We start from the raw sequence: 23,193 nt of genomic DNA, 5'->3' as shown, positions 1-23,193 counted from the left end.
CACACCTCTGCATTAATGCTACCTTCACACACACGCGATGTGCGCTGTTACACCCCCGTACCATGACAGATTTCTTAAAACTCATATGAACAGATTTTTCACAGTTTTCACTGTATTTGGTCCATCTGAGATCAGCCCAGGCCCAGAGAACCCAACAGTCTGGTTTTCTCTTTGTGTAATAGAGTTTCAGAGTTTTATGCATTTTTTCTCCCTTTTTGCGCGTCCAATTGCCAGATTGCGTCACGCTTCCTCTCCACCAATGCCGATCTCCGCTCCGATTGAGGAGAACGAAGCTAACCCACGCCCCCTCCGACACGTGGGCAGCAGCCGTATGCATCTTATCACCTACACTCTGACGAGTGCGGTGCAGCTTAACGTTGTGTACGGAGAGACACACCCTGACAGCACTCTTTTCTCATCTCTGTGCAGGCGCCACCAATCAGCCAGCAGAGGTCGTAATTGTACCAGTCATGAGAGAGAGACCCCATCCGGCTTAGTCCCGCCCATACCTGAACAACAGGCCAATCGTTGTTCATGTGGCCGCTCAGCCCAGCCGGCAGCCAGAGCTGAGATTCGATACGATGTATTAGAGATCCCAGCTCTGGTTCCAGCGTGTGTTTTCACCTGAGCGGCCTAGGTTGCATTTTTAAGCGACAACTGTTTTCTGAAGAATTTCCAAGCCTGAGTTGTGTAACACAGTTGGCCCCTCATGCAATGCAATCTGATGGCTATAAGGTCAAGCACAATTAACGGTGACATTTACAGCTTTGCTCAACACAGACTACACTTTCTCTGGACTCACTGAACCTTTTCACAATATTATGTACAGTAGATGGTAAACAACTTCAGTTATTTGCAATCTTGCAAATTTTTATTTTTTAATTTTATTGATTTTCTCCCAATTTAGCGTGTAGTCAATCTGTCTTCCGCTGCTGGGGGATCCCTGATTTTAGTCGAGGTGGGTATATTGCTGCTCACGCACGCAGCCCTTAGCTGAACCCTTTTTTACCTATGCACTCTGCACAGGCGCCTCTCTATCAATCAGAGTCCTTACACAGCGTTTCAAGACCCCACCCACATAGTCTGGTCATCCCGCCTTTAATGACACTCACTCCAGTTCTTTATTTACAATTCTGTAGTTACACAATAAATGAGGTGCATAGCTATCAGATTATCATCGTTTTTTAATCACACACTCTCGCTCTAAACACGTCATTCAGCCACGAGTTCGCAAGCCTTTCTTAAAAGCAACAAACTTCATCTTGGCTGAATCGTTTCCTTCTAATCTGGTTCTGTTTGAGACCAGATAAACTATTTTGAACTAAGAACACATTTCACCCCACTTCCTGTAAACACAGTACTTGGCTATGTGGTTGTTTATACTGGCGTTGAGCAGATAAGTTCAGGCAGGTCCACAAGCAGTAAATTCAACACCAAATATAGTACAATAGTACAATGCTGGATTTTAGGATTACAATCATAGGTTACGTGAGTTTTTCTCCTGAGAAAGTCTATTTGTAGGATCAGTAACTGCTCATAAACACAATACAAATATAAAAAATACTGATGAAGCATAAAAGCATAAAACAAGTAATTAAATATATTCATATTCATAAATTCATTCATTCATCGTCTGTTTTACTACAGACTTATCCTGCTCAGGGTCCTGGTGGGTACAATTCACTTGGCGAAATAAAAAAAAAACCCTGGACAGGTCGCCAGTCCATCACAGGGCACATTCTCTCTCTCTCACACACACACACACACACACTATCTCCAGTTAACCTGAATGCATGTCTTTGGACTGTTGGAGGAAACGCACACAGACACGGGAAGAACATGCAAACTCCACACAGAAAGGTCCCAGACCGCTCCAGCTGGGAATCGAACCCAGGTCCTTCTTGCTGAGAGGCGAGAGTGCCGAGCCACCCTGCTGCCAAGCAACAGAATTAATACATGAATTTTACTACTTTGAACCAGCAACCTTCTGATTACTAGTCCCGCTGAGGTACCACTGCTTGAACGTTTAAAGTGGTGTCCACATACTTTTGGCCATATAGTGTAGCTGAATCCCAAAAGTCTTCCAAACATAATGCAATACATAGAGAGCAGATGTTTTAAAAACGTGGGATGTACAAAAGGTATGCAGGCCAGTTACAGCTGTGAGAGACCTGCTGTGAGTTCCAGAACCACCTGTGTGTGTGTGTGTGTGTGTGTGTGTGTGTGTGTGTGTGTGTGTGTTTCAGCCTCGTGGTGCTGTGAGAGGTTCCAGTTGCAGTAGAAGTCCTGCCTCAGTTCTCATGGTGATTATATAATGACGGCGTGCAGGTGTGGATCCTGGGAGAAGCCTGAACCTTCTCAGAGTGAGCGCCACAACCACACGGATCTCCGCCATGGCGAAGCTCTGACCAATACAGTTCCTACAACACAGTGACAGGACACACGGCGTATCAGCACAGAGTCTGATAATAATCACTCAAATTCATACACAGATTATAAAATACATCAAACAAAAACTAGAAATAACATAAATACCACAATAATATAACAAATACTAAAGTTGTTCCCCTCTAATTATTCAGTGTGTGAGAATATTAATGCATTATTTAACATAAGATAGAAAAAACAGCTCCACATAATTTATACATTTATATTATAACTAAATATAATCTAACAGCAAGTGTAGATTCATGTATTACTCTAAAATATCAGATACAAAATAGGTATTTTACATCAAATCTAAAATATAATAAAACACTGAAACTAAAATAACTCACTAGCTAAACTAAGACAAGTAAAGCAACCAGCTAAACAACTAAACAAATACAAGTAAACCAACACTACCTTCAACTGGAAACAATGACATGAAATACATTTCTATATCCTAATGATGAAGTAACATTAGTGTTTTTCTGTGTGATTCTGTATTCTGTGTGTGTGTGTGTGTGAAGGTGTATAAGTGTGTGGTGTGGTTTGTGCATGTATTCATGTATGTTTGTGTGTCGTGGTTTGTGTGCAATAGTGTCTGTGTGTGTGTGTGTGTGTGTGTGTGTGTGTGTGTATAGAACAGTAGACCTCACCTTGGTCCGGCAGAAAAGGGAATGAAAGCGTATGGGGAGCGCTGTTTTGTTTTGTCGGGGTCGAAGCGTGTGGGATCGTAAACCTGCAAAAGTATTAAGGGGGGGAATTATAATATGTTTATTTATATATTGTTTATTTTTATATCTAAATATTGGGGGGAACGTGTCTCATTTAAGGCTAAAAACCACATAATTATTAAGTTAATGTTATAAAACAACTAAAATTCAACTAAAGTTCAACAACTCATAATAATTTAAAATAATTCTTAATAATTTATAATAAATACCTACATTTTGTATGCTATGCATGCACCATAAAAGTGTTTACATGTATATAGAATCATACTGTAAATTTTTATTTTTATTGCTTGTTTTTATAGTTAGTGAATGGTGTATGTTGTATGTATGCAACTATCTATCTACCTACCTACCTACCTACCTACCTACCTATCTATCTATCTATCTATCTATCTATCTATCTATCTATCTATCTACCTATCTATCTATCTAAAATGTTTACGCACCTCTGGATTAGGCCACACATCAGGATTATGGTGGGTACCATACACACTAATAAGACAGATACTTCCTGTGAACAAACAAAAAGTGTTTATAATGTATACAGATATTTTAACACAGAGCGCCTCACACGCAAAATGATGAGTGATAGTGGCTCCCCCTTGTGGATAATTATTAATTATTATTTCATAATAACATAATAAATAAAGAATAAATAATGAATTACCCTGAGGTACAGTCCGTTCTCCAGGAACTTTCATATCCTGAGAGTAATATCGAGTAAAAGTGGGAACAGGACTGTGAAGCCTCAGACTTTCTTTAATGCACATGGTGGTGAAGGGCAGCTCACTCAGATCATCCCTACAGTAAAGATATCGAACATAACACACACGTTATTTCTACATCCTCTCAGTCGCTGCCTCTTACGAGCAGATAAAAACTTGTGACTTGCGTACCAGACGAGCTCCTCAGTGTCTCGGCCGTTGAGAAGATGGTTGATCTCTGAGCGGCAGCGATCCTGATACTCCTGATGCATGGCCAGGTTGTAGAGAACCCACGAGATCCCGCTCGCCGTCGTGTCGTGACCTGGGAACAGATGAGGACGGGAACTCGATCAGGATTTAGGATTTAGGCTGGACGGTGAACGGAGGTGAGGATGGAGGCGGCCTGGGAACTTACCGGCGAACATGAACGTGTCCGCTTGTGCTTTAATCTCCTCGTCCGACAGTCCTTCTCCGCTCTCGTCCTGTCCGAAAGAGATGGTATTATTACTCTGTACTAATCAAACCTTACTAGATGTAGGCCTTGCTTGAGTGTGATCAGGGTCACAATGGAACAGGAGCCTATCCATGGTGGAAATCCACCGTGAAGAGGGTTTAATCTGTTGTAAAGCATTTACACCATCATTTACAATTATTAGCTTATTAAACATCCCATTCTAAGCCATGTACAAGGTAATTTGTGCCTATTACTTCAAAAGAGCAGGTACTAGGCTCTGCGCTAGAGTTCTTTTACACCAAACTCATCACCATGTTTTAATAGATCACAGGAAGTGCACAGGAAGTTCAGGAAACAGCCTTCCCCAAACTGTTGCCACCAATGTAAGAAGGATATCATTTATTTTATATAATTATTAATGTTAGACACGTGTTAGCAATGGGTGTGGCTTAAACACCTGAACTCAATCATTAAGTCTGACTATGCCAAAGGTGGATTGGCCATGTTGAATTGCACCTCCTGTAGGTAACAGTTAGTGTGTCAGTAGGTGCGCAGGGTGTATTCCTGTCTCATGCCCTAGTGTACCAAGGTAGACTCCGGACCCACCACGACCAGGATCAGGATGACTGAATGTAACTGTTTAAAATCGTCCCCTCACCTTTGAGAGCAGCAGCACTTCTATGAAGTCGGCGCTCCTCCTCTTGTAGCCGGTCGGCTGGTCGTCCTGCGCGCGGCTCTCCGATGGTTTCTGGTGGAGGATCTGGGCTCGGCGCTCCTGGACCACCGCGGCGGTGAAGTTATGGACGATCTCGCAGGCCTGGTGGAAGCGCTTTCCCTCTGCAGAACGCTTGTACAGCCACTCCCAGTGATGAGGAACGTAGCGCTGCCTCTTCACCACGAGCTCGCTCAGCTCGTAAATGGCGGAGATGTACTCGCTCGACTTCCTGTCAGGAAGAAAAAACACATACAGGTGTGAGATACTTCTTTTTGGCTATAAGAACCTTACATTAGCAACCCCCTGTCAACCACCTAGAAAACCATAGCAACCACCTAGCACTAAACTATCAACCACCTGAGATACCACGGTAACCACTAAGCACTTAACTATCAACCACCTGGGAAACCATAGCAACCACCTAGCACTAAACTATCAACCACCTGAGATACCACAGTAACCACTAAGCATTTAACTATCAACCACCTGGGAAACCATAGCAACCACCTAGCACTAAACTATCAACCACCTGAGATACCACGGTAACCACTAAGCACTTAACTATCAACCACCTGGGAAACCATAGCAACCACCTAGCACTAAACTATCAACCACCTGAGATACCACGGTAACCACTAAGCACTTAACTATCAACCACCTGGGAAACCATGGCAACCACCTAGCACTAAACTATCAACCACCTGAGATACCATGACAACCACCAAGCACTAAACTATCAACCACCTGGGATACCACGGCAACCACCAAGCACTAAACTATCAACCACCTGAGATACCATGACAACCACCAAGCACTGAACTATCAACAACCTGGGATACCACGGCAACCACCAAGCACTAAACTATCAACCACCTGGGAAACCAAAGCAACCACCTAGCACTAAACTATTAACCACCTGAGATACCATGACAACCACTGAGCTCTAAACTATCAACCACCTGGGATACCACAGCAACCACCTAGCACTAAACTATTAACCACCTGAGATACCATGACAACCACTGAGCTCTAAACTATCAACCACCTGGGATACCACAGCAACCACCTAGCACTAAACTATTCACCACCTGAGATACCATGACAACCACTAAGCACTAAACTATCAACCACCTGGGATACCACAGCAACCACCTAGCACTAAACTATTAACCACCTGAGATACCATGACAACCACTGAGCTCTAAACTATCAACCACCTGGGATACCACAGCAACCACCTAGCACTAAACTATTCACCACCTGAGATACCATGACAACCACTAAGCACTAAACTATCAACCACCTGGGAAACCAAAGCAACCACCTAGCACCAAACTATCAACCACCTGTGATACTGCATCAATCACCCAACACTCTAGAACTAATAAAATAACTAAAAAGAATTACATAAGGTCCTAGACGTTTAGAACCAGTTCTGTGTGTGTGTGTGTGTGTGTGTGTGTGTGTGTGTGTGTTGAGAGATCTATACTCACTCCTGGTCCTGACAGTGACTGTCATAGCTGAACGTACACTTCAGCAGACTGTCCAGAGTCATCAAGCTCACATGTTCAAACATGTCCAGCTCGTTCTTCCCTTCCGCCAACAGACGGCGCCACTTCTCCTAAAAACCACAGAAAGAATAAAGAATAAAGGGAGTAAAATAATGCTTGTCCACATAGTTTAACAGTGCAGGCCGATGTGCGGTGGTTCTTAACGGACAACAAATCTCAGGGAATAAAGCGTTCAAGCTAAATTCACCACTTTTTAAGCAAGTCTAGGGTTCATGAGAGCGCTGCGACTATCCAGTAAGATAAGCGACCACCTTATTTATTTTGGAGAGCGCTCTAAAACATAACAATCTATCGAAATAGGAGTGCAGCCTTATACGGCTGTGATCCGACTCACCTGGTTCGATTCAACAGAAGCATCGGTTTGCAATCGTGTCACGGCACGCTGGTGGATTGAGTAGCTGGCGTATCATATTGTCTTTGAATGAATTTCCAGCCTAGCACTGTCACCTTTAGTTTCCCAGTTAGTTTAATCATTTCCTTTAGTTTCTTGCAATCCAATCTGAGTGTTCAGGGAATTTATTGTGTGTTTTCTTAGATTTTTGCTGGCTTATGCTTGACAGTGTGGTATCTACTCCTGCCTTGAGCAGTTGGACCCCTCGCCCCCTCAGTTACTTTCTGTATTAATGAAATGCAACATAAATTTGATGCATAGAACTAAGGTACTTGTGTTAGAACTACATTGGACTGGGGGTCGTGTCTTCTCGTCAATATAAGTATGTCTTTGCTGAAGTACATTTCTTGCCCTTGGCTTGTGTCCTGAAAGTCTAAAGACCCAAACGGACATCAGGATGTTCTGGAGAAACACCGTCCACATGGTCTAGAGAAATCTAAATTACGTATAATTAGCTTTAGATAAGAGCGTCTGGGAAGTGCCATAAATGTAAAACATCAAACAGAAACTGTTTATTTTATTTGATATGATGTTCTCAGACATCCCAAGTTGCAAAAACTCATTTCCGGGAGGTACCCCCGGACCAAAAAAAAGCTAAAAAACCTCTCGCACACATCAAAGAATATGGGTGATAACAGAACTTTTAGAAGCTGCTAACTGAGCTACTTTTTAACTGTTCACGTCACAAACATATTAATGTGTACTACATAGTGCACTAAGTTGTATATCAGATAACGGATTTATGTTCCCTACATAGTGCACTAGATAGTATTTTAGATATGAATTCATGTTCCCTACTTAGTGCACTAGACAGTATATTATATATGAAATATTATATAATACAAATATTAAACAATTGATTTATGTTCCCTACACAGTGCGCTAGATTGTATATCAGATAACGGATTTAATACGCGATCGGGGAATAAAGTCTGTGTCGCCTGCGTGCGCGTTTGTGTCGCTCTTGGCCGCTCGTTCTAGATTCCGGGAGATTTTAGCTGACTTGCGGGCATCAGGGAGCCGCTATGTATATGCGGGAGACTTGGGATGTCTTGTGTTCTGGTTCGATTTTAAGAGGAAAATGTCTAGAAACTGTGAAAGTTTGTTTACAGTGCACTGCTGCTAGAAAAGCAGAAGTACATTTTGCAGTTACACTTGTACACTTAACATCTGGTACATGCAAACCCTCCCACTCACTGGTTCCTGTTGGTCTTCCTTTTTCCTAGACGTTAAGAGACGCTTTAAAAAAAGAGATGTTTTGAAATCAGTTTACACAAGCCTGTGTGTGTGTGTACAGACGTACATGCATGACGTTGGTGGAGGAGTTGAATATTGAAACGTAGTTTTTGAGAATGTCGAAGTGGAAAGCTGGTGTGAGGAGACGACGCTGACGCGACCACTCTTTCCCGTTATTCAAGAGAAGACTTTGTCCTGCAACACACACACACACACACGCAGAACTTTCATTTGTGAAATCATTTGTTGTGTGTGTGTGTGTGTGTGTAGATTTGTAGGTATGTGTGTAGCAAGAAGGTCCTGGGTTTAATTCCCTGGTGGAGAGGTCTGTGTCCTTTCTGTGTGGAGTTTGCATGTTCTCCCTGTGTCTGTGTGGGTTTCCTCCGGGAGCTCCGGTTTCCTCCCACAGTCCAGATGTGCAAGTGAGGTGAACTGGAGATACTAAATTGTCCATGACTGTGTTTGATATTAAACCTTGAACCGGTGGATCTTGTGTAACCAGTAACTACCTGTCTTGTCATGAATGTAATCAAAGTCTAATGTTTATGTGTGAGTTGCATATGTGTGTGTGTGTGTGTGTGTGTGTGTGTGTGTGTGTGTGTGTGTGTGCAATTTCTTACCAAGCCAGGGCCTCATGAACCCGTAAAACACTTCATCCTTAAATGTCATGGTTGCTAATCAGGAAAACATCAACATAAATGAACTTCATCACTGATAAACCTTATAGATCGTCTGTAGCTGTTATTTGAATAACGTACTTTGTTTAAAGCTCTCTGTATACATTTATAAAATGTTTACCAGGGGCAAGAAGCAAGGGTTTGATGTAATCGGGGTGAAAAAAGCGCACAATATCATAAAAGGGTCCCAAGAACCAGGCACAGGAGTGACGATACGTCCTCACCAGGTCATCCACCTCCTGCAGACCCACTTCATCAGTCCGGATCTAACACACACACACACAAAGCATTAAACTAAATATGGGGATTCGAACCCTGGATCGCAGTAATAGTGGCCTAGCGAGGCACAATACTTGACAATACTCACCATGCCCATGTGACCCAGCAGCCAGTTGCGCTGTGGTGGGACGGCGAAGCCGGAGAGATTTGAGCGCTTCCATGCCAGGCGAGTTTTAAACACCAGGATTAGAAGAACGATGATGAGTAGAAAGGCACCAGTTACACCCAGCAGTTCCCATAGATACAGCAGTGGAGATACCAGAACTCCCAGCATTCCAAATAACACCCCAGCCATCCTGATGCACACTTGAAAGAATGGATTGGTGATAGTCAATACACCCGGCTACTAAATGCATGGCTACTCTCAGCTAACGTTAAACACTGTCAAAAGGTGATTATGTAGAAAACTTTTAAAATTCTTAACAAATAGAGTTTAAAAAGTGCGGAAACTTTTTGAAGAACCCTCGTAGAAAGTGACATTTACTGTGATGGCTGAATTGTGCTGTTTTGTGCACCACTGATGAAACAGCAGCTGTACAAAATAGTGTTAATAACAGTAAATAATATACTGACCAGATTATCTTATTAACCTCTGCATTTGTAAATATACATAAAGAATAAATATCACAGACCTGATCAAAGAAACGTCAGCTGTACGTTGTCTGTCTGCTTCAGCTTCTGTACAGAAGTGTACTGGTTACAGTTTCTTCAAGATTGTGATCAGTTGTTTGTTCCTCTATACACACTGTAACACACTTCCTCTACAGGCTCACACTTCAGTCTGATCAGAGCACGTCATCAAGACGTTCTGGCACTCCTGAAGAGCTGATGAGCCTTTTTCCTTGGAACTCATCCGTTAAGGTGCTATAAATCTGAGCCATTAGTGAAATCAACTCATGTAATTTTAGTTGGTGGGTGTGTTGACATTACGCCATACGTACTGGCGACACTGTGATGTTGCATCAGATCCTCTTCTACACAATTTTAACATTCTGGATTGTTTGTGTACGTGTGGCAAGGCAGGGTACGTCTCCCGATTGACGAAAAACTGGTCCTGTTGGTATTATCTCATAAACAAACACAATTAAATCAGCAAATGTAAAGAAATGCCTTTATTTTTATATATACATATACACACATATGGTACGGAAATTCTATTTCAGTATATCGCTTGTTTGGAAGCTGGGGTCAGAGCGCCGGGGCAGCCAAAGTACAGCGCCACTGGAGCTGCAAGGGTTTAAAGGCTGCTTGGCAAAGCTGAGATTCAAACCCACAACCTTTCACAACTGATAGTGCAGAGCTCTCCCCATTGAAGCTCCAACCATCACTAATATCACAATTTCTGCTAATTACACTAGAAAGCCAATGCTGGACAGGACGCCAATTCATAGCAGGGCCTCATCCCCCTCAGACACAGCCAATCTGTAAATAAACGTCCGACCGGCAGGTAGCACGACTTTGGATTTGAACCCTGGATCCCAGCAGTAGTGGGCTTACACCTGGGAACCAGCTATTGTAACCATACATTCTGCTTTCTACCCGAAAATCCTAAATCCAAAATTAGCGAGGATCCAAATTCTTATCCAACGATACAAAGCTCAAGCGAATCAGTCTACTCGAATTGGATCATGAAACAAGGCAAGTTCTGCTCTAAATAGCTAAAATAATAAATGAAGTCTTGACCCATTAAGATAATGTGGCAGGAGCTTAAATGGGCACTTAATAATTGAATAATTGAAGGCCATGGTGTGTCATAGTGCCTGCTCTCTAGCAGAAAATCCTAAATCTGGAATTTGCAAGGATCCAATTGCTCATTCAGTGATACAAAGCTTAAACTGGCTCATAAAACAAGACAAGTTTGGCTCTAAATAGCTAAAAATAAATAAATAAATAAATAAATAAATAGAAAGTAAAATAAATCCCATTCAAATAAATCCAGAATTTGCAATAAATAAATAAATAAAATTCATGAACCATTAAAATAAATCCCATTAAAATAAATCCAGAATTTGCAAGAGTGAATTGCTCATCCAATGATACAAACTCAAGCGGATCCATCTACTCAACCAGGATCATAAAACAAGGCAAGTTTTGCTCAAAATAGCTATAATAATTGAATATTTATACATGGTGTGGCTTCTTTCACTGCAGTTTAAAAGACTGATCTTTAGAAATTGGAAGGGTTCATAATTTGATATGTATGCATAAATAAGGAAAATCATGAGGGGGCAAATAATTACGTACTGTACTGAACACTGTACATGTAGAAAATGACTCTAGGGTTTATAAAGCTACGCTGCTACTGAGTGGCTTCTTGATTCTAAAATCAGCAACACTAGCAAGTTATCAGATACTGGAGATAACAGCTTCACCCCTGTTAACCCCCAGTCTGCTTAACACTGAAAAAATTTGTGTGAGTATCTGCAATCTACAATACAGCTGTGAAAGCCACTTCTGCTTCCTTCACACACATCACACACGTATGTGCTTTTCATGCATGCGTGTCAGAGTTGAACCTTAAACTTATCTTCACTAATCTTAAACCTCTTGGCTGGTCGATTCTGATTCAGATTAAAGTTTGGAGGTTAGATTAGTCATTACTGTCCAGAAGTCACATTTCACACTCAAAACAGGAAGCTACCAGGAACCACATATCACACAAGCAAAGCTCTGAAGAACCAAATTAGTAATAAATTGATTTTATTTCTTGTGTGATTTGGTTTAATGATGAACATAATTATGATGAAATAATGCTTGTTCATTCTTAATTGTTCAGTTTCCCACATTCTTCTTCTGTATAACTGGCCTTCGGTGTGGAATTTAGCATCCTTGGTTTAGATCCAGCAGTTTGTTCTTTCTGATTGTGATGATCAGAATTTAGGAGCTCAGGATTGTTTAGGGACCTTCACCACCAGCTCCATGGGATCAGTACTTTTATTGCTGAAGGCTTGACGGATGATCTCTACTGCATCCTGGTGGGTGATGCCCTGAAGAGAAACACTGTCCACTGATACCAGTTCAAAACCAGCCTAGAAAGAGAGAGAGAGAGGGAGAGAGAGAGAGAGAGCATATTCCACAGCCCACAAAGGACGCCAAACCATTGTGGGAGCATGGGCATCCCCAGAATCTCAGAGGTTAGTGTAACAGACCGCTGCACGGCCTGAGTGCCCTGGTCTGATTTGTGAGATAAATAAATGATATTTACCTTCAGTGTGTTGGTAGCTGATGCCGCTCCTCCCGGAAAGATCTTTTGGATCTTCACCACAGGCTGAGCAATGGAGTCCACGCCACCTGAAATACTGATCCCTAAACAAATGGAAATGGTAAAAGTAATTAGCAGATACATCAGCAGGGTTAGCTACTGTTGCTGGGAGAGAGGATATATAAAGACAGATAGAACTGTCAGTGTCTCATCTGTACCTCTTGTCTTCATGATTTTTTAAGCATATACTGTATGTTTAGGCTCGTATAGGTTTGTTTAAGCCTCTGTTTAAAAATGTAAAGGTGAATTGACTGGACAGTGTAACCACAACCATAAGCCCCATACCACAAATATTGGGACATTTTGTAAAATGCAATAAAAACAAACCTCTGTGGGCAAATAAATAGGCTTAAATTCCTTTTTCCTGCTTATGTAAAGCGACCTTGGGTATTAGAAATGCACTATATGAATACAACTTATTATAATTATTATTATTACTCTGAGGAGTGGAAGCTGTTAAAGACAAACAGGGAAGGGAAGGGGGGGCATGACTTTATTTATATTAATTCCTGTGGTTTTGAAATGAAAAGTCAGACACACTTGTTGTCAGGTGTCAGGACTTGTAATTACAAGAATTAGCCCCACCATCACCAGGTTGCTACAGTTGGGCTCATGAGAATGGCCCTTGATTCTCAATTGCTCCAATTGTATTTTAATAAAAGCTTCTGCTTAATGCTGGAAATGTTTGTGTGTCCACATACATTTGGCCATGTAGTACGTATATCATGATATGTGGCGAACCTAATGTTACTATGTCATACCGTTCCAGTTCTGTTATAAAATAAACAGATTGAACTTTCTTACCCAGTGACTGCCTGGTTTTGCTGATCTTTACAGTTTTCAGTTCATACGTCTGAACATCTGGGTGTTCATCTTGTTCCTGTTGTTGAGCACTTTGTTCTGCAGGGTGCACCGCCCTCCTGAGGGGCCAGAACACCTGGGACAGCAGTGGTCTCCTCGGGTGGGGAGTGTCCACTACGGTGTTGAAAACATTCTGCGCTCGCTTCTCTTTCCTTTTCGCTTTGCCCTCTGAATGTCCGTTTCGGAACGAGGACCTCCCCCTTTTTAGGGTGGTGTTTTCTACATGTGGTGGACCGTCGGGGTGAGAGGCAGGAGATGGGGGTGTGTTTTCAGTCAGGAGCCAGTTGGGAGATTTGGGAGATGTTCTGGAGGGTCTGAGGGAATCTGAGAGAGGGTGGGTATCTAAAGGGACGTCGAGCAGAGGACAGAAAGCCGGAGAGGGGTTTGGAGTCTGGGCTCGTGATTCGGCTCGAGTCACACGGAGGCGCTTCATTTGCTCCAGCAGCCGATTCTGTCTGTCCAAATCCTCAACCGCCTGGAGCTCGAATCCACCCTGCTGGTCTTAATCATATATACACATACAGTCAATTTATTTTGATTCATTGATTGATTCATCGATTGATTGGTTAATTTATTATCAGTAACCACTCAGGAATGCAAACAGAAAAAAACACTGGACAGGGTGGCAATTCATCTCAGGGTATTAAACACTCACTTACACATAAACATACAGGCAATTTAGAGTAGCCAACCCACCTTTAGCATATTTTAAGAGGTGTGAAGAAACTAAAGCACCTACCTACACTACCTACTACACAACAGTGCCACCCCACCTTAAGTTTTTTGAGGGACATCAAAAGCATAATTATTTATTTTTTTACAGCAAAACCAAATTAATTTAGCACTTCAATCTTGTGTGGGTACATGGTTTGAATTCCTAGAGTTGCTATCGGCCAGTCAGACATCTACATTCACACTGGCTATGTTTGGGGGGGTTGGCCAGGGCCTTGTGACAGATTGGCGTCCTGTCCAGGGTGTGTTGCTGAAATGATGGGTTGTTTATGGACTGGACTGTATAATTGGAGTGAAAACGAAAGTCAAAGACACAAAGTGTAACTCCTTTTGGAAAGTCTTTGAAGTCTCACCTGGTACAGGTGTAATGAGGTGGCGCTTGGGGGTGTGGCCCGCCTTGGGGGAGCGGAGCGGGGAGGACCTGCCTACAAGAAGAGAGACAGAGAGCATCCAAGTACATTTCTTACTAATGTTCAACAGAACTGAGATGGATAGCACGATTTCATCTATTTTAGGTGGGAACAGGGCGCTGATTCATCACAGAGCGACACACTTAGACCTTCCTGCACATACACAACTTGGACACAACTTGACCTCAAACTTACGAGAACGTGTCTTCAGTATATCGTAGGCTTCCTCCTCAATGGGCATCACCATGCTGTTAAAATGCAGCAGATTTTCCTTGGAGATGAGTGTCCTGGAAATAAAAAAAAGAAATAAATATATAGAATAAAGAATATGTTTAAAATCATATATTTGTCATAACTTTAATTACTTTTTGTTTTTTTCTATTTATATTAAGGCACCCAGTACAAATTTTATCATTATTTCATTTCATTTCATTTCCATCAACAGGGATGCAGCAGGTCTGGTTCCAACGAGAAATACTGGGTGCAAGACAGAAATACCCATCTACAACCCCCTCCACCTCAGACGTAGCCAATCAGGTCTATGTAGATGCCTGCTGCACCAGCCGAGCACCATCACTATTTCTGTCATTCATTTTCAATAACCACTTCATCTGAAACTACCAAACACAAAATCTAGGAACACACCACACTCTACAGCGACTGGAGACATCCCCTGCTCCCACTCTTCATCATCTGACCTCAACTTCTCTCACCTGATCTCCCTGAGCAACAGCAGTTTCTCAGGCCCGTCCAGAATGGACAGCAGGGGAGGAACCAGAGTCTTCAACTCCCGCTCCTCTGTATACTACAAACACAGAGAATTTTCATTCATTCATTCATTCTCACTAACTGCTCATCATGGTAAGAGACACGACACGAGTGTGTGATACCACATGTAAACACTGGGTACAAGGCAAGAAAACACCAATCCAAACAGGGTCGTGAATTAAACACCATTAGCTTTACTGTCATCGTCATTGTACCCGCTTACAAATCTCCATGAGCACGGCCACATCCTCCTCATCCAGCAGCTTTCTGGCCATTTCCTCCACCTGAGAGAGCACTTCCTGATCCGACATGCTGTCTTTCGTAGTACCTGAAATCCCACACAGGATCAGGACGGACAGAAAATCAAAGAAAGGATCATTTAAAAGCGCGATAATACAGAATAGAATACAGAATAAAAAATAGTGTTCATGTTGTTCAATGATTGTGACAAATACAGGGAACAAACTTACATAAACTTCAAGTGATAAGTTATAATTGATGTATAAATGATGTATAAAATCTGTATAAATTATGTTATACAGATTTAAATACATTATTTTCCTGGTGTCCTGATGTTCATCTTACCCTGACCAGGTTCAGATAGGGTTGGGGATTTGGATGGGGTTGGGGATTTGGAGTGATCCCTGGACGGACTCCTTTTCCAGAGCAGGCCGAGCAAAGTTTTGGAACGCTGCAGTGAAATTCCACTTTCCTCTTTTCCCTCTTTCTGCTTTATTTCCTGCTTACTTTGATCGTCTTCTGTGTTTTAGAGAAAGGAAACCAGAGAGGAAATAAAGAATGCTGGAAAAGTGGTTCACTTGTCTGATCTAGTGAGTATCAGGATGATTTCCATGACTGAATAAAGCTAATAGTTTTTCATTGCCTAAAAATGAAACCCACTGCTGCTGAGATCTCAAGCTCTCGTGTTTGATTCTGTGTTATCAACTTCAATAATTTTCATTTTCATTAACCTGCATTGCCATGACAGTATGGAGATAAACACACTCACACTCTAAGCATAGTAGACGCTGCTAGTCTCCCCTTAGCTCAGAATGCAGCCTGAACCGGTGTTACATTATAAATCTGATCCTAACACATTACAAAATGCAAGACACAAATGCAAGACTATGTACTCGATATACTTAAAATGTGCTTTTCGTTCTCATACTACAAAGAGACCTTTTCTTACTGAACACGGTCATGTGACTCTGAGTCCTGCGAATGGGTGGACTGGGTTTGCTGAGGGCCATCAGGAGGGCGGTTTTCCTCCCCTCTCTACCTTCCTCTCCTGCCTCGCAGCGGATGGCGGAGTCCTGCAGCAGCTCGGTGGGGCCTCGGCTCAGGCTCGTCTCTACCTGCTCCACGCTGAAATCCTCCTCCGTCAGGAAGTGGCTCTCTGTGAAACTGGAAACGTCGCTCATTTGGGATCTGAGGGGCAGCGAGAGAGGCAGCGTCGCTTGAGAGAGACCAGCGACGGAGTTTAGAGGGGTCCCAGAAGACTGAGAGGAGGCAGAGGAGGACGAGTCTGACCCCCGTGATGAAGATTGATATGCTCTACTGCTTCCTGAAAATAAAACGTTGAACAGGAGGTGAAGGCATCAGAGGTTTTACCACAGTATGATTTAATTATGATATATTACATGCTTATAGTTCTGTTTCTTACGTCTGTCCATCCAGTGGTACTCGGCAACTAACTCCTGATAGGCCGGATATCTCCCCGCCTCCTGTCAATCAAACCAAGAACATTTTTTAAATCAAACACAATCTCTTTTGCATTAAGTCTCAATTCTCTAAAAAAAGGATGAGGACTCCTTAATAACGCAAATGGACGTGGAACAGGATATCCAACATGCTGGCCATATAGTGAATAGGCTCTGAAAGAAAGGTGGTTAAATACTTGTTCGATCTCGCTGTGCATCTGATATTGAAATCATTCTGGGATTATCACTAAGCATCAGTGTATGCAGTGTACTGTCTCAATGTTTCTACTGTTCAGAGTTGTGTGTTTTAGGAGTCACATTTTATTAGCACCCAACACCTGATCCTGGAAAGTGATTAATAATACACAGCGCCTGGCTACTACTACTACTACCACACACACACACACACACACACACAAGTTACATAAAAAAAACAGGTGCTGCTTTACCCTATAATCGTACCCTGGCTTTATTTATGTATATATGTGTGTTTGTTCACCTTGATAGTCAGCGTGATGTGTGGCTGGCTCTTCAGGACCTCGACGGCTCTGCTGTGAGTAACACTTTCAAAGCTGACTCCGTTAGCTAGCAGGATCTGATCCCCCATCTTAATCCCACACTGTTCGGCCAGCCCTCCAGGATCGAGCCTGTGTGGACAAACAAATCGTCCTGTCCTGTTCTGGTCCAAGAAAAAAACTCACCTGAGGGACTTTAATAAGGACCAAATAGTTATGACCAGATGACTGAGTTAAAGTATCTCTAAAACAGCAAACTTTAGGTGGGTGGACCTTATGATTTGTCTTGTCAGTGACAGACAGACAGACATAATCTCTATTTATGTTAAAGAAATATTATCTGATTGCAAATTTCTACCCAAAATCGTCTGACTTTAATCTACAATCAATCTAATCATTTTATTACTAAATGCTGCAGACTAAAATGACAGACAGACTAAAAAGAGACAGACAGACAGACAGACAGACAGTCTCTCACTTGGAGACGTAAATTCCAAGCCCGTATTCGGTCCCTCCGCGGATGTTGAGGCCAAGGCAGGGCTGAGCGACAGACGTGTGTAGGTGAACCGTACGACACAGAGCGCCGTCTGAGCGACTGTCTGACAGAGCTGGACCCCCTTCCTCCACCACCATCCTGCGATGGATCAGATCTACCCTACACACACACACACACACACACACACACACGGTGTATCAGTGTACAGGCTCTGCTTCTTTTAAAATAGCAAAAATAAAAATGTTTAGGAATGTTTATTAAAATATTCAGACAGAAGAGGCCATACAGTCACAAAGACTGGTCCACTGGCTAGTGCATTAATAAGTCGAATGCATAAGTAGCATACACCAAGAGGACGGCACAGACCTAAATGATAAAATCTATAGTGTAAGGAGTCCTCTTGTTCCATTGTCCCAATGTTAATCTCAGCAGAGCCAGGTTGGGTACATGCTCATTTTGGAGAAGCATATGCTGCCACCTAGAGTTCTCAGCAAGTCAATACCATGTCGTACGACGTGTGGCAAAAGTAGAGGAGCCAGACTGACCTGACTGCAGTCCAGAACTACAAAACATGGTTAAAAAGTGGTGTATTAAAAAGGTAAACGTACCCCCGTCCGGTGTTTGGAATACTGGAACATGTTTCACCCATAAAACAGTGATTTGTTAAAATCCTGTACATCTTGTATTTGCTTTTATTTGTACTACTGTCTCAGCTTGGTGACAGGCAGGGCCAAAGTGTGTGGGTGTGTGTGTGTGTTGCTCACCAGGTGGTCTTCTCATTGGTGTATCTGACCCCAGGGACACGCCCCACTCTCTGGAGGACCAAACGAAGACGCTGGTGTCCCGTCAATACTTTGACTGCACTGCTCATGCTGATGTTCTCCAGACTGATACCGTTCACCTCCAGCAGCTTATCACCTACACACAGACCTGCCTGCTCTACACACACACACACACACACACACAGAGTGAAGCTTCACTGGATTTACACACGCTCTGCATACAAATAATCTGCGACAAGCTTTACAAACAAGCCAGGGTTTATACATTAAGTGCACTTAGGTAGCGTTCACAAACACACCTGCAGCACTGTTGGGTTCCACTTTGCTGATGAAGATGTCGAGGCCATGTTCTGTTCCTCCTCGAACACTGAATCCCAGACGTCCATCTTTAGTCTGATCTACTGTTACTGTTAATCTCTCTCCGTTCGGATCACCTGGAACACAATTCCTCTTTTATCTCACTACTATCGTTAATATTATATAATACTGACATCTACAGTGAAGATAAACTTTACAAAACGTTATTTTAATTACCACATGCAGAGATCTGTTGTAAGGTTTAAGCAAATTAATTGAATGCATTATTTGTTGTTGTATTTGTATAACTTTTTTTTAATATACTTGGCATAGATTGCAAGGATAACAAATAATTAATAATAATAATAATAATAATAATAATAATAATAATTAATAATAATAATAATAATAATAATAATAATAATAATAATAATAATAATAATAATAATAATAATAATAATAATAATAATAATAATAATAATAATAATAATAATAATAATAATAATAATAATAATAATAATAATAATAATAATAATAATAATAATAATAATAATAAAAAGTGGTGCTCACTAGCCCACTACCACTGGGATCCAGGGTTCACCCCAGCAGTGCTATCAGCTGGTCGAGCATCTACAAACACATTTGATTGGCTATCTATGGATTGGCAACCTTTCCAAGGTCAGTTACTGCACTGCGCCCAGTGATTCCAGGGAAACAGGACTCACAGCAAACTTGACCCGAATAAAGGGGTTATAAAACATACAAATATAATTAAAAGTCTGTTAAAACTTGAAGGCATTCACAGATTAGATCTTAATATTTACATATTAATGTGTGTGTGTGTGTGTGTGTGTGTGTGTGTGTGTGTGTGTGTGTATACATGTTTTGCTTCATGGGAATGAGAAAACTCACAAACCTTGAAGCATTTACTGGAAAGGTGTTTTACATGTGGGTTCTTTTTATCTAAGAGCTTATAGCTGAATAAAATTAAATATAGCACACTCACACTCACACACACACACACACTGCATCACCTTCTATGATGGAGTTTGCACTCGTTGGTCTTTGTGTTGGAGAGAGAGATCTGTTTCGGTGGCGAGCCGGCTGTGGGGTCCCCATAGTGTGTGAGTGGGGGAGGTGCTATGTGTGACGTACTGTAGTATTCTCCCAACTCCTCTTGACACGAGAATATAAATCGTTAATCACACAGTATGTCTAGAAGTATGTGAACACCTTACATTCTGTGGGAATTTGTGCCCATTTAGTCAATGTAGCATTTGCGTGGTCAGGCAGTGATGCTGTATCAATTCATCTCAAAGGTGTTCAGAGGTGTTCGGACCACTGGAGTTCTGCCACACCAAAGTAGTCGAACCATGACCATGGTCCCCGCTTAGTAAAAAGGGGCAAAGTCATACTGGAACAGGGAAGGACCTAAAGAAAAAAAAACCTTAATTTAATAATAGACTTAGAGATAACTTAGAAATTTGGGTTAGATCATTTTAAAGGTAGAAAGATCATTTACTTTTGGCATTTAGCAGACGCTTTTGTCCAAAGCAACTTACAGTACCGTGACAGTATAGTGTCTAAGAAATTGAGGGTTAAGGGTCTCAAGGGCCCAACAGTGCCAACTTTGGGCCCTTATATGTATATGTTATATATTTCTTATGTTGCTTATATATCTATTTATGCTATTCCTTATATATATATATATATATATATCCCTATAAAAGCACTTAGCACGAAAATTCAAGAAGGATAAATAATTAACTGGTCACTGGTTGCTAGGCAACAGGTGTGAACGTTGGACGCTTTGAATAAAGTAACGGAATAAACAGACAAAAAATAAACTAATTTTGTAGTTGTTTTTTGTTGTTTTAACATAAACATGCTGTTATATTTTTAAATGTAGTCGGTTTATAAGGTTATAAATATAAATAACATTTCTAAAGTGGGTTTTTACCTGCCACCGGTGTCGCCGAATGACTCCTGCCCTTGCATCAAATAGCCCGCCCCCTTTATTCACTGTTTCTAATTGGCTGGTGCTTTCTTGAGCTAGGATTCCTATTGGTTGTGCTGCTGTCAATCACACCAGTCACGTTGTTAATACCTACCTGACTAGATTTTAATACAATGAAGGACCAGATCTTACAATATAAAAACGACAATAACAATAATAGTAATAGTAATAGTTATAATAATAATAATAATATTGCTGTTGGTCCGATTCATTAGGCGAAAGGCAGGAAACATCCTGGACAGGTTGCCAGTTGCCACACACACACACACACACACACATGCTGTGTCATTTAGTAAAAAAACAATGACTCAATTTTTTTCTTTATTTCTTATTTGTTTAATTATATTATTTTATAATAAGATTCACATGGACTTTGGGACGGTGGTAGCCTAATGGGTAGAGGTTTGAGGTATCAGCTCTGCCATGCAGCCACTGTTGGGCCCTTGAGCAAGGCCCTTAACCATCTCAGCTCCAGGGGCACCGTACAACGGCTGACCCTGCTTTCTGACCTCAGCTTTCGAACAAGCTGGGATACACGGTAAAGGAATTTCCTTGTACTGTACATCTGTATATGTATAAATGACAAATAAAGGCATACTATAAACTATACTATATAAAACTAAGTATGTTTTGGGTTTTTAATGACATTAAAGGGACAGTAAATGGGCTGTAAATGAAACATGTCCTCTTGTGGATTGACTAATACCAGACAAATAAATACATACACAACTGTGATTCTGTTTTAATTCGTTTATTTTTCATGCATACATTTAGAACAATTATTTGTATAATATATTATTTATTTTTCATTTCAGTGATTGTTTCATTTTAAATGATCTGATCATGGAGAACCGGATCACCACACGGCCCCTCCAACACGAAATTAAGAGCTCAAAATTCCAGCAGTGGTGGATTAGACCGCTGCACTCCAACAGCCCTGGTTTTGGATTATAATTATGCAAATAAAATATATAAAAAAGATGTTTACTGTATAAATTTAAAGTGGTTATATGTAAACTGGAAGTATAGTGAAATAGATCAACAGTACAGTAAAAACAAAAGTGTTAACGTTTACAGGTTGGTGATGATGTTGTGTTTGATGCAGTGTTGGTTTGCGAGAGTGAGGCATCAAGACTACTCGCTCCTGTACAGAGTTTAGAGTTAATCTGTCATAAATCCTCCCCCAAATCTCACAGCATCAACACAGAAACATCAACACAGAAACATTTATTCACCAGAACATGAAACAACAAGTAGGAGCAAATTCTAGGTGATCAAAACAGCAACGGAGATACAAATACTCAAAAAATAGTAATAAAATTAAATAAAAAAAAGCTTCTATTAGCCTAGGAAAAAAACACAATCCAATAGAATAAGTTTGCTTGTTTTAACCATATTTTTATTGTCCCAGTTTTGGATGTACCAATTTAATCTAATGCAATAACCCATAATGACAAAGTGAAAACATGTTTATATATATATATATATATATATATATATATATATATATATATATATATATATATATATATATATATATATTTTTTTTTTTTTTTTTTTTTTTTTAATCCATTGCTCTAAATTGTGGTCGGGTCCATCCTGTTTGCTTTAATGATCTTTGAGATGTGTCTGGCACTCCATACGTTTGCTCAATTACACGTAAAGAACAGGCAACATGAGGAAGAAGAATCTCTGGCCTGAAATATGGTGGTGCTTCTCAGTGGCAGGGCCAGGAAGACTCGTATGAACTGATGGATGGATGGATGGAGCCGAATTCAGGAACATCCATGACAAAACCCCTCTCCAAAAAACATGCAAACAGTCATTGAGTGACTCAGCCAAAGACCAGACTTAAACCCCATGAAACGACCATTTCACAGACTTTTACCATCCAATCTGACAGAGCTTGAGAGGGTCTGCCAAGACGAGTGGGATAAACAGCCCAAACCTAGGAGTGCAAAACTTGTAGAAACGTATCCAAGAAGAGTTGCAGTACTGAACACATGGCTGAATACTTTAATAAATAAGAGATTTTAGTTTTTAAACTCTAAGAAGGTGTTTCACTTCGTCATTATGAATGATTAATCGTAGACTGAACATAAACATGGTAATTATATCATAATTATATGGTCATTATATTTTTTTTCATGTGCTCATATTTAGTGGCT

The 23,193-nt window shown here is 41.1% G+C and overlaps 2 protein-coding genes across 3 annotated transcripts; both read right to left on the bottom strand.

Moving 5' to 3' along the window:
- Positions 1-1,166: 1,166 nt before the first annotated feature.
- Positions 1,167-9,888, bottom strand: LOC134321712 (cytochrome P450 4F3). The gene is made up of 13 exons (XM_063003534.1): positions 9,818-9,888; positions 9,274-9,491; positions 9,028-9,172; positions 8,850-8,903; positions 8,297-8,424; positions 6,525-6,652; positions 4,975-5,260; positions 4,278-4,344; positions 4,055-4,184; positions 3,826-3,959; positions 3,605-3,669; positions 3,081-3,163; positions 1,167-2,420 (listed from the first exon to the last, which is right to left on the bottom strand). Exons 2-13 carry the CDS (start codon positions 9,478-9,480, stop codon positions 2,243-2,245), a joined length of 1,605 nt encoding a protein of 534 aa, XP_062859604.1. The 5' UTR covers positions 9,481-9,491; positions 9,818-9,888; the 3' UTR covers positions 1,167-2,242.
- Positions 9,889-11,868: 1,980 nt separating this feature from the next.
- pdzd7b (PDZ domain containing 7b) lies at positions 11,869-21,000 on the bottom strand. 2 transcript variants are annotated; one of them, XM_063003532.1, is made up of 16 exons: positions 20,969-21,000; positions 20,043-20,439; positions 19,011-19,145; positions 18,694-18,868; positions 17,912-18,088; positions 17,418-17,565; positions 16,882-16,942; positions 16,408-16,782; positions 15,804-15,977; positions 15,434-15,546; positions 15,164-15,255; positions 14,646-14,737; positions 14,394-14,465; positions 13,252-13,809; positions 12,391-12,491; positions 11,869-12,214 (listed from the first exon to the last, which is right to left on the bottom strand). In XM_063003532.1, the coding sequence occupies exons 2-16, from the start codon at positions 20,125-20,127 to the stop codon at positions 12,071-12,073; spliced, it is 2,502 nt and encodes an 833-aa protein (XP_062859602.1). In that variant the 5' UTR covers positions 20,128-20,439; positions 20,969-21,000; the 3' UTR covers positions 11,869-12,070. The 2 variants fall into 2 exon arrangements, with proteins under 2 accessions (XP_062859602.1, XP_062859603.1); XM_063003533.1 differs by lacking the exon at positions 14,394-14,465.
- Positions 21,001-23,193: the final 2,193 nt, after the last annotated feature.

Source organism: Trichomycterus rosablanca, chromosome 10, assembly GCF_030014385.1.
Source record: "Trichomycterus rosablanca isolate fTriRos1 chromosome 10, fTriRos1.hap1, whole genome shotgun sequence".
In the NCBI taxonomy this organism is placed as follows: Eukaryota; Metazoa; Chordata; class Actinopteri; order Siluriformes; family Trichomycteridae; genus Trichomycterus; species Trichomycterus rosablanca.
The sequence above is the reverse complement of the archived record's forward strand: the minus strand, read 5'-3'. Positions and strand labels throughout refer to the sequence as shown.